Here is a 16206-nt window from a genome sequence, read left to right on the forward strand (position 1 = left end):
AAATATATATGTATATTGATGGGAAGTAGTATGCATGAAACATATGGAGAGAGCTTTCTCTGCAGAGTCGCCCATCATTAGCTTATCAGCAGCAATAAAACACTTGTTTATTTAGAAACTTGTTCTTCAAGTGTCACCAAGCTACAGTCTGTATTTTCAGCTCTGTGTTTGCACTTTAATCACAGAGAGGTAACATACCTCACATCTGGGCACAGGTGTGCCACAGCACAGCAGTGAATTATATATGTTTGCACTTTGTACTCTGCTTTATTTATCTTAAAGCTGTAGCAACTAATCATTTTGCATAAGTAAATGGTAATATAAAATATGGATCTATCAGTAAATTATGATTTAGTATTATATATAAAGCTACCCAGAAGAATATCAGCTACTTAAAATTATCTACAAATGATCGTTAAAGTGATATTTTGCTTTTTCGGGTGAGGGCTAACCAGCTTGTTATCAATGGACGTGCTGAATTTTTTTAAAAAGCCTGCTGCTATTTTGGTATTTATTTTTAACCCCACTCTCAAGTGACTCTCAAGTCACTGTTGTAAATAATGAAGTGTTCTTAATGACTGAAAGATACAGTCATTTTTTGAGTTTATTTAATAGAAAATGGTAAATGGCCTGTATAGGACCCCACAACACTTTACACTACATTTAGTCATCCACCCATTGGTGATGGCAAGCTACATTGTAGCCACAGCTGCCCTGGGGCGCACTGACAGAGGCGAGGCTGCCAGACACTGGCGCCACCGGGCCCTCTGACTACCACCAGTAGGCAACGGGTGAAGTGTCTTGCCCAAGGACACAACTACCGAGACTGTCGGAGCCAGGCTCGAACCGGCAACCTTCCGATTACAAGACAAACTCCCAACGCTTGAGCCACGATCACCTAGAATATTGTACTCATAAATTTGTTTGTTTGTACTCATAAATATACAAACAAACAAATATACAGCTTGTATTTATGTCTCCCAACAAACTCATGCGTTCTTCCTCCTCACCTCAAGCCTAATTTCCTGAAGTGAAGTCAAGGCTCTAAAACATGAAAACATGATAACTATTTCCCCTATTGTCATCTTTACTTACTGTCAGCAGATCAGACATGCGACCTAAACAACAATACTTGGCTATAAGCTAACATCTTGTCAGCTAATGTTAGGCTCAAGTGTCCTAAAACTCAAACTTTCCCTCACATTGTATAAGAGATAATACACCAAGTCCAACAATGTTAGGAAAGTTTAGCTAACGCCAGCTAATGGCAGCTAGCAACAGCGCTTAACGAAAGAAAAGTTCAGGATATCCTTAATTACTCACCTCAGTATCGCGCTCATTAGACAGAAGTGAGCTTCACTGACTTCATTTGCCTTGTCCATTTTATTGTACAGTAATTTGGTCAACACCTGTTGTTGAGTGCTATATAAATAACTTTGAACTTGAACTTGACTCATCAACTCGTGCTGGACTCAGTTCACAAAGTTTTAAAGCCTCCTAAACAGAAAGATATGGATACTCGCTGAGGTAAACAGAAGACGGACAGCGGTGAAGTTTTTTGTCCTACAGAAGTGAGAGGTTAAAAAATAAATAAATGAAAGAGTTTACTGCAAGGCAAGATTTTACACAATTTACATTTAATAAAGTTTACATTTACAATTTACATTTAAAGCCATCTTGTGGTACAAAGTGGTATTACACAAAAGTACAGCCTAGTCCTAGTTATGCTTCAGCTGTTATCTCTTCAACAAAATATAGACATTTTGAACATAAAGTCATAATGGTTGTTTCACATTTTGCTGACAGCTTTACTTGATTTTTGAAATGTCCTAAACTTTTTCAAAGAAAGAAATTTACAAGACTGAACAATTATACAAAGCAATTGTCAGACTCTTGTGAAGTGCCATGTTTCTCGTGGGTCTATTTTCCATGTCATATCACCTGCTTTATCGCAATTTTAAAGTTGTTACAACCCCAATCATTAAAAAGCTGTGGCACTGTGTAAAATGTAAATAAATACAGAATGCATTGATTTGTAAATCTCATAAACCCATATTTTATCCACGAGAGAACACGGAAAACACAATATCTGGACTCATCCTGGCCCTGTTCAGCTCTCCTAGAGTAACTGCCTGTCTCCTAGAACCTCCTCCATGCTTAAGAATATCTTGGGGGACACAGCAAACCTTCTGGAAATGGCACGTATTGACGTATTGATTTGGCATCCTGGAGGAATTAGACTAACTGTGGAAGCTCTATAGGGTTCAGGTATCAACTTATGCTACCAGTAGTGACACTGGCCACCAGTAGTGACACTAGCCAAATGCAAAACTAGTGATTAAAAAAAACAGTCAGGGAAAAAATGTCAGTGGTTTGTCTCATTGTTGCCACTCTAGTGCACCTGTTGTAAATTTCATTTATACCAAAGCATCTGAAACTGATTAACAATCCCTTTGTTACTTAACTGACCAGATCAATATCTCAGAGGTTTAACTGACCTGATGCTATACTCTGATTAAAAAGTGTTCCTTTCATTTTTTATTTGTTATTTTTTGAGCAGTGTATGTACTCTTTACACCTCAAGTCTGCTCCCATTTTGCAGATTACTTACACACCACAAGAGGGCAGCACCTACTCTTTTATGACTAGTGTCACCTCTGACTTCATGTGGGACAAGAGAAGCTCTTTTACTATTGCTAGCCAAGTGTGAAAACAAAGCAGACCTAAAAGCTTGAAAAACATAGCCATGTTTTGGAAAGATGACTATTGTCCTTAAATAAATGCATTTATCTAAGATGACACATTGTTTCCTCAAATGGAAACACGTTGGACTTGTTTGGGTTTTTCATTCTTCTGTACTCTACACAAAGTCCCACTTAAGCCTTCCTGGAAAAAATGTGAAATATTTCAAGCATTTCATACCAGGACAAGACTAGGACTAGGACAAGAAGCCTGCCTAACCACAGTTTGATACTGTAACCAATTATCTCCATATGACACCCTGACCGGCATTAATGTTTTCATACTACGCCTGAAGAAGCTTCTCGGATGAGAGGTGAAAACGTCTTCAAGCAACTTAAAGAAGTCCAGACGCTTTTCTTTGCAAACTCCTTTGACCCCTGTGATAAGAAAAAATGTTTAAAATTCTTGTACCTGACATCTGATTGTACTGATTGAAATCTATGTGTTGATGAACATCTTAGGAAGTTAATATGGAGCTTTGTTTTCACTTGGTTCAAGCTCAAGGCCAAATTATTGCAAAAAAGATAAAAACACAGAACAGCATTTTTCCACCTCACCCTGCATATTCCAACTAAGGCAACGTTAAACTGTAACTGGAAAAACTGGCAACAAACTAATGAGCTATTGAAATACTACAGCTACTGAGCCTTTATACTGATAGCTATCTACAGTACATAGTTTTGTAGAGGTGTGTCAGTACTGATGAAATTCACAATCAGAGCAGGACTCCCGATTAAACTGCCAAACTGCTTGTTATCAGGATCTCAACGCAGCCCTGATTAAAAACAACAACAATAAAACAATCTGGACAAAGCAACATCTACTGCTGAAGGCCCATCCACATGTGACTTGTTGTTTAAAGTACAGATACTGCTGATCCTCCTTCTACGGCATGGCAACATTAACTTTGGTATCAAACATAATGAGATATTTCCTAATTAACTGATTTTTTAATGTCTTGGTGAACTAAACTCTCGTGCTACTTCGGTCACTCACAGCGCTGCTGTATTGTCCTCTGTGGTTGGAGAATTCATTTTACTGCTCTTGCATCACCGGCCACATTCAAATCAACAATTTCCAGCACGACTCTTTATCCTGGCATCCAAACAGAGAGTTAAACAGATTCACAACAGGCAAAGAAACAACCCCGTACATCCAAACAACTTCATCATCCCGTTTTTAACTTTTGCTACATTTCTAATAATGTAGCATGTGAGCACAACGAGTACAATGTTCATTAGATGAGACGGACTGATGAAGGGTCAGCTTGAGCTGCATAGGTGTTTCTCACTTACGTTTCGTGATTACACCTCTTCTCATGGTGTATTCCCACTTGTGCTCAATTGACAGTTTCCTGCTTCTCCTGCTGGCTATTTTTCACCTGTTTGGGTGGGACAATTTACATAACTATAGCTATATATCATCACATAACTAGGCTTTTTAAGTTCCAGGCAGTTCCAGGTAACTAATGATTCAATTATTACTGAGAACACACATGTGGATGTGCAGGGCCTTTTGTTTTTAAATTTGTATTAATACATTTCAAAGAGGCTGCAAAAATGTTAGCACGCCCTACACAGTTTTCATTTACACCCATTCTGTGTGCCGGCTTTGATCGTGCTTGTAATTCAATTACGTACTTTGGCAGTTTCATTTGTATTGTGTACAGCCTGTGGGGAAGGCGCAAATAATTACTCTTGATTACCTGGGAGTTATTTTGAAACAAGTCTGATTCATCAGAGTATAATGTTCAGTTTAGTTTATACTCCACTGCTATACAAGTGCGCATCTAACAGACAAGATTAACATTGCCCTTCCTGATCACATACATATACATTCACTGACTACTTATTAGGTACACCTGTTAAACTGTTTGGTAATGCAAATATTTAGTCAGCCAATCCCACAGCAGCGACTCAATGCATTTAGGCACGTTGACATGGGGCAGACGAGCTGCTGAAGTTCAAACTGAACATCACAGTGGGGATAACAGATGATTTAAATGGCTTTGATTGTGTCGGATGAGTTAGTATGAGTATTTCATGATGAAAATGCCTCACTGATACCAGAGAGATCAAAACGGAAAGGTCAGGCTGCTTCAAATAACCAGTGGTTACAATCAAAGTATGCAGAAGAGCATCTCTGAACACACAACATTTTGAACCTTGAAACAGATGGACAACAGCAGCAGAAGACCACACCGGGTGCCTCTCCTGTTCGATGAGTCTTGAAATCTGCAGCAACAATCAGATAGTTGGGTCAGAATTTGGCATAAACAACATTAAAGCATGGATCCATCCTGGCTTGTATCACCGCTTCAGTGTGCTGCTGGTGGTGTAACAGTGTGGGAGATATTTTCCTGACACACTTAGTACCAACTGAGCATCATTTAAACACCACAGCCTGCCTGAACACTGTTGCATCTTTGCTATGAAGAAATGAGGCAGTTCTGAAGGCAGTTCTAAGCATTACAACCCGGTGTACCTAATAAAGTGCCCAGCTTTAAAAGTATCATTACCATAGTTTCGTAGAAAACGGGTAGTAACACTAAAGGCCATATTAAAATAATAGTACACTCAGGGTAATTCTGTCTGTGAATTGCAGCTAATATTAGCTAGCCTACTCATTTCACTAACAATACTGCCTGCTTTAATAACCACAAAACACTGGATTCCTAAATACTGCAGGCTACCTGCTTTGCTTGCGCAGTCATGCATGTCCTTAATCACTGTCAAGCCAAATAAAGCTAATTTGAATTAGATGGAAGAACCTACAAGATAACGACGACAGCCGCGGTGTCAGCAGTATCTCACTTTTAACTCGAACCCACCGCTACTGCTACTTTTAATTAACTTTCAGCACGCGCGCGTGTGCGTGTTTATAGGAGGGTTTCCCCTCAGTAGTGCACGTGCGTCCACAAAGCGAGAGAACACGGCTCGCGCTCGGCTTCTCAGTTTTTAGCCCTGCAGTGAACCGAGAGAGAGAGAGAAAGACAGAGAGCGAAGGGAGAGAGAGATACTCCGTGGTTGCTTCCGGCTTCAAGCACTCAGACAAACAGCGCTTTACTACGAGCAGCGAGGTGTCGAGCAACACATGACAACAGAAACCTCACCAGAAAGTGCTTATCCTGAGAGCAAAGCCGTGACGGGAATTCAACTGGACCGACTCTGAAATGCTTTAAAGTCTTCTTCACCAACAACCAGATGCTCACAGAAGAAAGGGACATTTAAAGTTTTTTTCTCCTGTTGAAGAGGGTTTTTTAATTGGTTTTTTAGTGAAAAGGCGTTTGCGTCGAAGTTGGTTCATGGAAAAAAGTCAAACCGCACGAGACAGGAGTAGAGACTAGTGTTGCCTTTGTGCGTTTGCTGTTGCGAGTGTCACACTCAGAGACAGCGAAGACTCATCATCGAGATATTGCTGCTGGTGATGACCGTAATATCACAGACTGATTAAAGTGTCCCGCAGCAGCTTTGGAGAGGACGGGGCTGAGGTAAGATAACACCGGCATGACCTCCATCACAACAGCACTGTGACTGGATGTTGCTTTATTACAGTTTAATAACAGCACCTCGGTATGGAGAGGTAGCATCCTCTTTGGTGGGCTGAGAGGCCAAGCCAACGTGGGGAAGCTTTCTTCTTTCTTTGCCCTTATTTTGAGTTTTATGCAGCGTCGTGCAGGCTAAAGTTGAGTTTTCAAACCTGGAGTTTTAGAACATTTTGTAGGAGCTGAGTCCAAAAATGAACCCACTTTTCAAAGCTGAATTATTGCAAATACCTTATCTAATCGCTTTGGACTAGCCTCCAATGACTGCAAGAGGTAACCATTCATGGAAAACTGAAACACAGCCACTGACTTTAAAAGTGGTTAAAGTCATTTTTTTTTAATAGATAAATTTCTACAGTTTTTATAAACACATTTCTGTGCCTTACATAGGCCAACCTTTAAATTTCATTAAGTTTTGCTTCTAAAATAAATCTAGAGCAGATTTTTTTTTTTTTACGAAGTATTTCCCTGATATAAATAATTTTATCAACTTGTACGCTGATCGATTATTTGAGCGGCAATATAACCCAATAGCTTGTATAATAGTAGATATTACGAGATAAATAATAGCATTAGATTAAACAGTTTATTTCATTACTGATTAATCTGTCTGCCTTCCCTTGAATATTTGCTTGGTGTAAATAATGTCAGATTGTTTTGTCCCACCCAAGAGTCCAAAATCCCACATATTCACTTATCTTTGATGTGTAACAGTCAAATAGCAAATCAGCATACTGGAGAAGCTGGCAGCAAAATTTAAATTTTAAGAAATACATCATTTTTAGAATAATTGCTGATCACTGGAGCTCTGTTTATTTATAATTTTTCCGACCCAAGCCCTTTGAAAATGAGAATCTGAGCTCTGCGTGTTCCATCTGCTAGGAGTGTGTGGTATGGACACGCTCATCTATCGTTATATGTGCAGTTTTATTTAGAAAGCCCATCTATCTGTTGATGTATTGTAAAGAGAAGCTGCTTATGTACTACTTAATCCTTTTAAACTAGTCACATAAACATTCAGAGTCACTATAAACTGTAGAACTGTAACATTGCCCAGAATATCCTAATACACAAAGAGAGGTTTTAAAAGGGTAAACACTGCAAAGCTCACAAAGAAACAGATGTCACTGTAATATATCATCTTTTTACCTTTGTTAACCCCATCCTTATAATATCTGCTTGTAAATTCCAAGGAGCGTTCATCGTCATCATCATCATCATGTTCCACACTTTTTTTCCCCATCATCTGCCTTTTTATTAGTGTACTGCATGTAGGTTTATTGCCCACTTGTGTAGGCAAGCGGACAGTTTGAATGCTCGCACAGTCCCACTCAGTGTGTGTGTGAGACATTAGGCTGTGCTAAAGCACTGACAACACTCTGAAGTGTTTTAAGTGCAGTAATGCGAGTGTATTGACAACAGAGTTTGTTTAAAGAAATAAAGTATGTTGTAGTATAGCTGTCAAATTCATTTCTCTTCTGTTGAATGTTGTCTTTCAGGAAATGCCCTGCCCCTTTATTTAGGCCATCGTGGCACAATAGATGAATTTTGCTTTATATGTGATCCGACTGATCTCATTTGAAGCACCTTGATCCACTTTATGAAGCGGTCAGTCAGTTGTTTAAGACTTTTTAAGCTCTCTCTTAGTAACAGTCTAAATTTAGATGGTCCACGCGGGGCAACAAACCCCACGAAGCTAAATATTCAAAACATTTTGAGCTGTCCTGAGATGGAGATAGGTTTTTGGGGGTCAGCTACACATCTGCAAGTGTGAAAATGGTTTCTGGTGCCCAGTGCCTTTTCATTACTCACTCCGAGCTGTTTCACGGAAAGTAAATCCACTACTTCTGCATGAGAGGTTCAGAAAAGGCAACCAAAATAGCCTGTGAGCACCTCTCCTTTCCCCGCTTTCTCTTCCTTCTTTTTATCCATGCCTGCACTGTCTCCGTGTCTCCCTCTCAGACTTCCCTCATCCCCTGTGGGCCTTTGTGTTGCGTCCACTAAGACTAGAACAAAGACAAGTGATTAAACAGTGTGAAAAAAGTAGGAGTGGTGGTTTTGTGAAGTACTCGAGAGGCGAGACATTCAGATTGTTTTCAGCCTCTATCTAACTGCGTCACAACCCAACGAGGAAATCCCATCTTTACCCCCTGGGTCATAAACTGCTGTCTAACTTATCAGGAATCAAAACTCATGCCAAGGCAGTTTTTGGCAAGGTGGCAAGAACAGGAATCCTGTTATGCTTGGGAGAAGCCAACTTGACTGAAAAGATTTGAAAAGCTCTAGATTGTTAGAGATACAGGCTTCAGCTGGGTGTTCTTACCTGCAAACTAGTTGTTTGGTGTGAAAAATATACAGTGTGTTTCTGTCTCTTTTAAGCTATAAGAAGAGATAAGATGACCTTTATTAGTCCCACAGGTGGGAAATTTGTTTTGTTACAGCAAAAGTGCAAAGTTATGTAGCAAGTGCAAAGCTATGTTATCTGGGCTGCACACATTCCATTTCACTGTTGCTAAAATATCTTGCTCAGCTGCAGAAGGAAAAACACTTAATATCTACACTCATTCATCAGTCTCGCTTGAAGCTGAGCATTTGAAATTTAAAGTATAATGTTGAATCAAATTGAAACAAAGTAGGAGCCACTGAGAAATTAGACGTTTTTGAAAGCGCTGCGCAGTTGACCACTCCAAATCAAACACTTCTGTTGCACAGTATTTGCATGGCTTTTTTCACTGCGGGACATGGAACTACGAGCCGTTATGCAGCTTAACTGCATGCATTGTATGTGAATGAAACAATAGATTATATAATAGAAAGCTTATTCTGTTCTTGAGTTCAAGTGAGTTAATATATACCAAGTCAGTATACTTAGTTGGCTTTGTCAGATGATTTTTACATTAGAAATAAAATAAAGAATTTGTATACAAATCTTCCATTTATTTTTTCTGCAAAAAATAAATCAAAATAAAGAAGAACATACACAGTTTCTGCAATATTATGATGTTTTTATTATTTTTCGAATTTGGCCAATCAGAGTGCAGGACCAAAAACACATGTCAGTGGGTGTGTTGTCTGCAAAAAGAGAAGTACTAATGGGTGACTGCACATTTCTGTGTGTCACATCATGATAATGGGATTCCAGAGATTTAAATAGACTGAGCAGAATCAGCAGTAGAATATTGTGTTATTTAGATGAGCATGTTTTAAACCCAGTTAGTTTAAAATGATATGATTCTTTATAAATCATTTTAAAAAGAAGAGGAACTGAACTCTGTGGAACACTTTTAATTAATTACTGTCAGGTAATAAGGGGACTATGCACAAGTGTTTTGGATTGTAACACTGACACCATCATTTTAACTGTAATTTCTCACTCTCTCACTTTGGCTCGTATATATATCTCCTCAATTCAGCAATTTTTCTGCAGGCCTCTCCCCTGAAGGAATGTCATGTCATGTTTAGACTGCAGCTAATTTCTCAAATAAGCAGTGTAGTGCCGCAGCACCGAGAAGAGCAAAACAATAGTGAGAGATTGATTGGGAGGAATTTTGGCAGGTGTGGCGCCGGTGCTTTTATAACAAAGTTGTATACGGTAGCATGCAAACCTGGTGTAAAAAAGATCAGTTCCCTGAAAGATGAGCTGTGGGCTCTGGAATAAATTGCAACTTTTATCCAGTGACTGAAATGTTTTACGTTGCAGCATTTATCCTTCATTTATCTGCTTCACTTTCTCTCTGTTTTTATTTTCCAGTGATGTTTTAAGTTTTGGTTTAACAATATTAGTCCTTTTTGTCCATCACACAGTTACTGATGGAAAATCGGAGGCCCAGTGTTTGTCCTTTTTGGAAAGGGACTTTTATGTACAAAAGATTATGTTAAAGACTGTTTGTTATTTTGATTTTTAGTCATAATAGGGCTTTGACATACTAAAACAAACTTCCCTTGACTTTTTTTTAGCGCTGGGTACAGATTTTCTGTGACTATATGCAGAGGAACCGCTGAAAGCTGATCTCCAGACCTCCCTGCAGCTTCAGGGGAGCTTGTCAGATGTGTACCCAGCACTCAAAGCCCCTGGCTTGGCCGCGGGGATGGCAGCCTCTGCCCTGAACCTAAACGGAGTCATGAACAGGTATGGGATTTCTCAAAAGTCTCATTTGCCTTTAACTGTTGAGAGAATACACAGATTTCCTGGAAAGTTTTCGCATGGGAATTGTATACTTTAAACATATTTGGCTGCTGATGTAGCCGTTAGACCAGACAAACAGGATTTCTTTTTTTGTTTGTACTACATTAGAGAGCAATTAAAAACTTTAAGGGACACATACTTTATGGGCATGTTGTCAATGAATGTGCTCTTTATTTCAAGTCTAGGTTTCGCTGATGCTTCCTATTTAGTTACTAATATAATTACAACCTATTGAAGCACGTTAACCTAAAAATAAACCCTCTCCTATTGTCTCTCCACATCACATCTCCACAGTGGTAATCAGTTTCACACCCAGCCAGGCTCCTCTAGTGCCAGCTCTCGAGCCCGAATCACACCAGCTGCCCGACCTGTGCTGCCAGTTCCAGATCGGAGCACCTACTGCCAGTTACTGGGAGGAGGTCTCTACAGCCCAACAAGTCCACAGGTAGCCTGTTCATCATATCCTCCAAAATCTGAAGAGACTGTTCATGTATTTTCCAACTTTTTCTAGTAGATTATTGTCTACACAAAAGCACTAGAGCAATAGTAAAACACCTTGAAAGCTAATGCCAGTTAAGATAGATAATATTGGTATCCAACTGAGATTAATTTGAAACTACACTAGCTTTTACCTGGATGCTACAATTTCCACTTGTTGTAGTTCAGTATGGGGGTATATTAAAAGAAATGTGAAAAAAAATGGCAAAGCGAAACACGTTAACTGCTTAGATTATTTAATTTGTATATATTGTACAGCTCATATTGTTTTACATCTCCTGTTAGTAAATCCCATTATGTTTTATTTTGTATTTTTTCCTTTTAGACAAGCCCTCGTGGCTTGGGTCAAACCTTTATCTTCCCTTCTTCACCCTTGCGCTCACCTAGCCCCACACCTCGCGCTCGCTCCCCCTCGCCGCGAAGCCCGGAGCTCCTAGGAGTCAATGTGGGCCAGCGAGTCCGACGCCTGAGCTCGCCTGGCGGTGAAGATAGAGGGGACGAAGACGGCCACGAGGAGAGGGGAGGAGAGACGGGAGGAGGAGAGAAGCGAGAGGAGAGGAGACGCCAAGCGCAGCTGCTGCAGATCCACAGAGAGCTGCAGAACGTTGAGGTGATCAGACATGTGCTTTTCAAAAGTGTCCATCCTCACTCTCAGCATGTTTTATCAGCTTTTTTTATACTTGCTACATCTACCACCATTTCTGTCTGCATCCAAAAAAGGCAGTTATGCGACAAAGCAATGAAATAAAATATAGAAGGATTTCCTGGTTTAATTTGATTTGCTGGGGCAGTCATGTCCATGCTACCATAGCTACTCTTACACAGCTGTAGGTGATGACGGTGAAAAGTAAAAGGAAAACCACATGCATTTTCAGCTGTTTCTTTCTTGTGTTTGTATGTATATAGAAAAGCTGTCTGCATGTCATTCAGTAAAACAGTTACAGGATTTTCATCAGGTCTTCCTGAAAACAGAAGTTGCAAAACTTAGTGGGATTTACTAAAACAAATACAGCTTTTAATGTACTATAATCCACTTCCATTTAAGACTTTTATTGGATTTCATCATGCATAAACTATTAAAGAAAATAGGCACTCTATAATATGATGAAGCTTGTGAGTTAACTCAACTTGGCTTCTTTAGAGGTTGCTGTGCACTGAATAAACAAAAGAGGGACCAGAATTAGATTTCTTTCAGTTCGATTTCAATACAGATTTAACAAAAGTACTTTTGTTGGTTTAAATTCATCTTGACATTTATGCTCCCTTACCCTCTTTCTCCTTATTCTTACTGAGGGGAATGCCAACATACTTCAGAACTGACAGTGAAACTGCAGACAGTCACACACTGAAGTTGTAGCGTGCCAGCGGCCCATTTTTCAAGTACTCTGTTTAATGCCAGGCAATGGAAAATTTTAGCGCCGTGGGTCATTCCTGCTGTGTTTTCTTAATATTGGTGGTTTTTGTTATGGTATTTTTTTCAATTACTTCTTCTCTGTTTATTTTTCTGACATTGTCTAAAGCTTTGCTACACCTGTGAAAATCCTAAACTATTTAAACCAAATATTGAAAACACAAATATGCATCAAAGCATACGTCTCTGCAGTAAGACCAAGAAAATCAAACCGTAGTTTCAATGTTCTCTCTGTGTCTTGCAGGTGAGGGGAAAAGTTGGCATTTTCGAGGCCCACATTTCCGGGATCCGTGCCCAGGTACTTAATAGTGAGCTCCAGCGCAGCCCTCGGTCTCCCAGACGAGTGACTCAACAAACTCCTTCTGATCCTGGTAAAGGAAACACAGCTCTGGATCACCTAATGACCCACCCACAAGAAATTAAAGCCCCCTCTGTTGTCCAAAATGGGAGAGAAAGGGATGAAGAAACAAAGGAAGGAGAAAGAAGAGAAGGAGGAAAGAGTGATGGTGAGAGGGACAGCAGCGGCACTAAATCAAATACAGACAACAAGACACTGATTAAACAAAATGACTGCCTTTCAGAAACAACAAAGCAAACTCCCTCTTTAGACGGACTGTTTGATAAAGGTTTTCTTGAGACATTTGATAAAGATCGAATGACAGACACAGAGAAAAAAGAGGGAGAAGTACTGAGGGACATGGAAGCAGAGAGCAAGCAAATGTTGGGAGATGGAAGAGATCTGATGGATCAGAAAGAGGACCTGTTGTGTACTAAAATGCTGCTCCAGCCAGAAGGACACACGTTGGAGGTTAACCCTGAAATGTCCCAGGCACAAAGCAGCGAGAGCACCCCTTGTTTGCTCGACATGATCGAGCACACCTCAAACCACTCTTCCATCCCTGCCGTCATAGTAACTGACCATGGTTTGGAAAACCAGCCTCAAACTTCTGAAGGCTCCTGCTCAGACCAGGGGCGAAGCTGCTCGCCTAGCCCCAGTTCTAGCCCCGTGCCAAACTCCACTCGTTCTCTCAGGAAGCTGTCATCGTCCTCTGCCTCCTCAGCCGGTTTCTCCTCTTCGTGGGAGGAGTCGGAGGAGGATATTTCCAGTGATACGGAGAAAGGAGAACAGCTTCTCAACCCTGCATTCCTCAGTTCTCAACAGAAAGCAGTAAGTTGATTCAAAATCTGAGATTTGAGCTTGTTTGTCACTTTATCTACAACCTGCTGGCTATTCAGTGGATTTAATTGGAAACTTCCAATAAGATTGTCGCATGAAATGCACACAGGAAATGTCAGGGATGAGTTCTCCTTGAAAGCTAGGGGACGGATAATAATGTTCTTCCTCTTAAGAACCAACTTACTTACAGCCATATCACACTTAATACAAGCAATCATTTTAATGACTTTCCAACCATTCAGAAGCTCGCTGGTTTTGGTTATTTGAAGCATGCTTCAAAGAGCTTGAGTTTCCTAGCTAATGCATCATAATGGAACAAACATCTTGAGTGCTAAAATTGAAGTGTGATCTGTGAACTGAAGGTCTGACCACAGAGATTGTCCATTCATGTAGTGCTGCATACAGAAGCTGTGTTATTATAAAGCGCAAAAGGAAACCAAAAGACTTGCCTGGCATGTTGTAAGATGGTGTTGTAAGTTTATGGAAGTTATGTTGTTGACTTCACAGTGGAGTATGTTCTTAACTAGCTCATAACCACAGCATTCTTTCATGTCAGGGTCTCACAACCATTCCCGTTGGATGAGCTAAGCTGGAAAGTCTGCACTTTTCTCAAGCAACTATATATAGCTATATCAGTAAGTGATGATGACAAAAAATGAAAAACTGACTGTTGAGGAGGAAAGGATACTGTAGGGTGTAGGATTATGAACTGTGGACTGACAAACAGCAGCTGGCGGTGTAGTTGTAGCATGCCAAACTTTGTTGCGAAAATGTAGGAAAAATGTAGTATCCCCCCGCCCTCAGTTTCTTACTTTTGTTGAGAGTAAATGGTTTGCAATGGCGCTAACTCTGCACACCTTTCTTTTAAAAGAAGTGTGGTCTCATAGCGCAGATTGTCTTTGAACTTTGCTTCTGAAATGAAGTTGCTGTTAAAGCGCCATGTGTGGTCAGCTTCACTCCCATCAGACTTACAGACATTTGGGGTTGGCGCCGCTTTGGCTTTGGGCTAATTAGAACTTGTTCAGCAACAATTATTGTGGTCAGAGTCGACAATTTCTGATTACCTCCATTGTTGCTTTCTTCTCTTCACCCTGTTTCTGCTTGCCCCCTCACACACACACGACACACACACACTGTAATAGATGAGAAACTATGAAAGAAACTGGCACAGACATTAAGGATTGCAGAATGAGAACAAAGACTCGTACTTTGCTGACAAGTTCAAACAAATTAGGTAAATAACTATAAATAAAAGAAATAACTATTTTGTCCCTTTTTGGCTTCTTGCAGGGGAGCAGAGGGTTTTTTTTAATCAGGTTAAGCACTGAATTTTAAGTTGTGTGAATAACATGAACATTTCATTAAAAAAATTAGACAATATTGGAAAAGCTAAAGTTTTTGTAACATTTTTGATAAATGACTGGCACTAATAAAATAATGAGACTGTATCAACAAAGAAAATCTCAAAATATTTTTAAGCCATGCCAGGAGTAGCATTGTGGTAATGCTGGGTGTATCTATTGGTCTGCTTTTTTTGTTTTTGTTTTTTTCAAGCATCAAGCTGGTTATTGTGAATTTTTTTGCTTAGTAAAATAAATACAGTCCTTTGTATGAATGGGATGCTTATGTGTCAAAGTAAACACTGTAAGCATACTACTTTTTAATATTAGCTTAGTATTAGTTTCCTTTTCCTTTTTTTTACTGGAAGTCCAACAGGTTACCAAACACTTAACCTGCTGATGTGATGTTGTAACTTATCTTTTCCTGGAAGGAGTTTGTCTCTGCGAGACTCTGCTACCATCTGTCCTGAAAAATGATGCTTATCAGTGTGCTTTTTCCCCAAATCTTTTTACAAGCCTGTAGTAAACAATCACTGTGTACACCGATCACCATTGGCTCCCACCGAATGATGCAATCACTACATTCACAATACAGTAACAGAAAAAAGGCACATTGGATCAGTGTTAGTCATCAAAAGAAGGAAACCTCATCACTGCTGACTGTGCATTTGGCTTCACACAAAGGCAACTTTATAACTCGGGTGTTGCAGTGCAATTAAAATATGCCTATATGAAAGCAAAGGGGCCCACGTGTGCGACCTTAAACCAGAAGCCTCTTATTGTATAGCTCATTTTGTGCACCTCAATGTGCCTGTGCATGTTGCTCTGTGCTCCTGTATCAATTGGCCTGTGCTCGCTGCCTGAGTAATTTTTTGACATTCACGGTAACAAAGCTACTTCTGTGCCCCAACCTGTGTGTGTGTGTGTGTGTGTGGGGGGGGGTATGAGTGTGTTTGTGTGAGACAGTGTGATAGCTAGAACGAGGGAAAGCAGGAGAAGTTGCTAGTCACACACACTTAGGCTTTTCCTGCTCTTGGATGCAGTTCAGAGAGGAGGCTGAGGCCTGTTTGGGTATGTAGTGTGTGTGTAGGTGGGTGGGCGGATGTGTTTTTATTTGTAGCCAGCAAAGGTTCACAAGGCCATCTCACTTCTGCTTTGAAACACAACTTAACGAAGGATTGTATAACTGATTTTAATGTTTCTTACACAGTGCCAGTCCCAGAGCTGGCTCTTGTTTAGCACTTAATAAGTGCTAAAAAATCGGTTTCTGGCTTTCAAAAAGAAGTGCTTATAATAAGAAAGAAACAG

At 40.0% G+C, this 16206-nt stretch overlaps 1 protein-coding gene and 1 long non-coding RNA gene across 4 annotated transcripts in view; one reads left to right on the forward strand and one right to left on the reverse strand.

Moving 5' to 3' along the window:
* Nucleotides 1-1670: 1670 nt before the first annotated feature.
* Nucleotides 1671-5597, reverse strand: LOC109194871 (uncharacterized). Of its 3 annotated transcripts, none has more exons than XR_003214193.1 (3): nt 5517-5597; nt 3118-4976; nt 1671-3031 (listed from the first exon to the last, which is right to left on the reverse strand). It is a non-coding gene; the product is annotated as an uncharacterized LOC109194871 (long non-coding RNA). The 3 variants fall into 3 exon arrangements; XR_003214194.1 differs by having other exon boundaries at nt 3118-4123; nt 4907-5530; XR_003214195.1 differs by having other exon boundaries at nt 3118-3837; nt 4038-5530.
* A 188-nt stretch (nt 5598-5785) lies between these two features.
* itpkb (inositol-trisphosphate 3-kinase B) overlaps nt 5786-16206 on the forward strand; it is a 29327-nt gene continuing 18906 nt past the window's right edge. The window contains exons 1-5 of the mRNA XM_003440772.5: nt 5786-6232; nt 10244-10415; nt 10767-10917; nt 11296-11580; nt 12626-13549. Of these exons, the coding sequence (XP_003440820.1) occupies nt 10375-10415; nt 10767-10917; nt 11296-11580; nt 12626-13549 (1401 nt within the window). The 5' untranslated portion in view covers nt 5786-6232; nt 10244-10374. The remainder of the gene's footprint in view (nt 6233-10243; nt 10416-10766; nt 10918-11295; nt 11581-12625; nt 13550-16206) is intronic.

Source organism: Oreochromis niloticus, linkage group LG15, assembly GCF_001858045.2.
Source record: "Oreochromis niloticus isolate F11D_XX linkage group LG15, O_niloticus_UMD_NMBU, whole genome shotgun sequence".
In the NCBI taxonomy this organism is placed as follows: Eukaryota; Metazoa; Chordata; class Actinopteri; order Cichliformes; family Cichlidae; genus Oreochromis; species Oreochromis niloticus.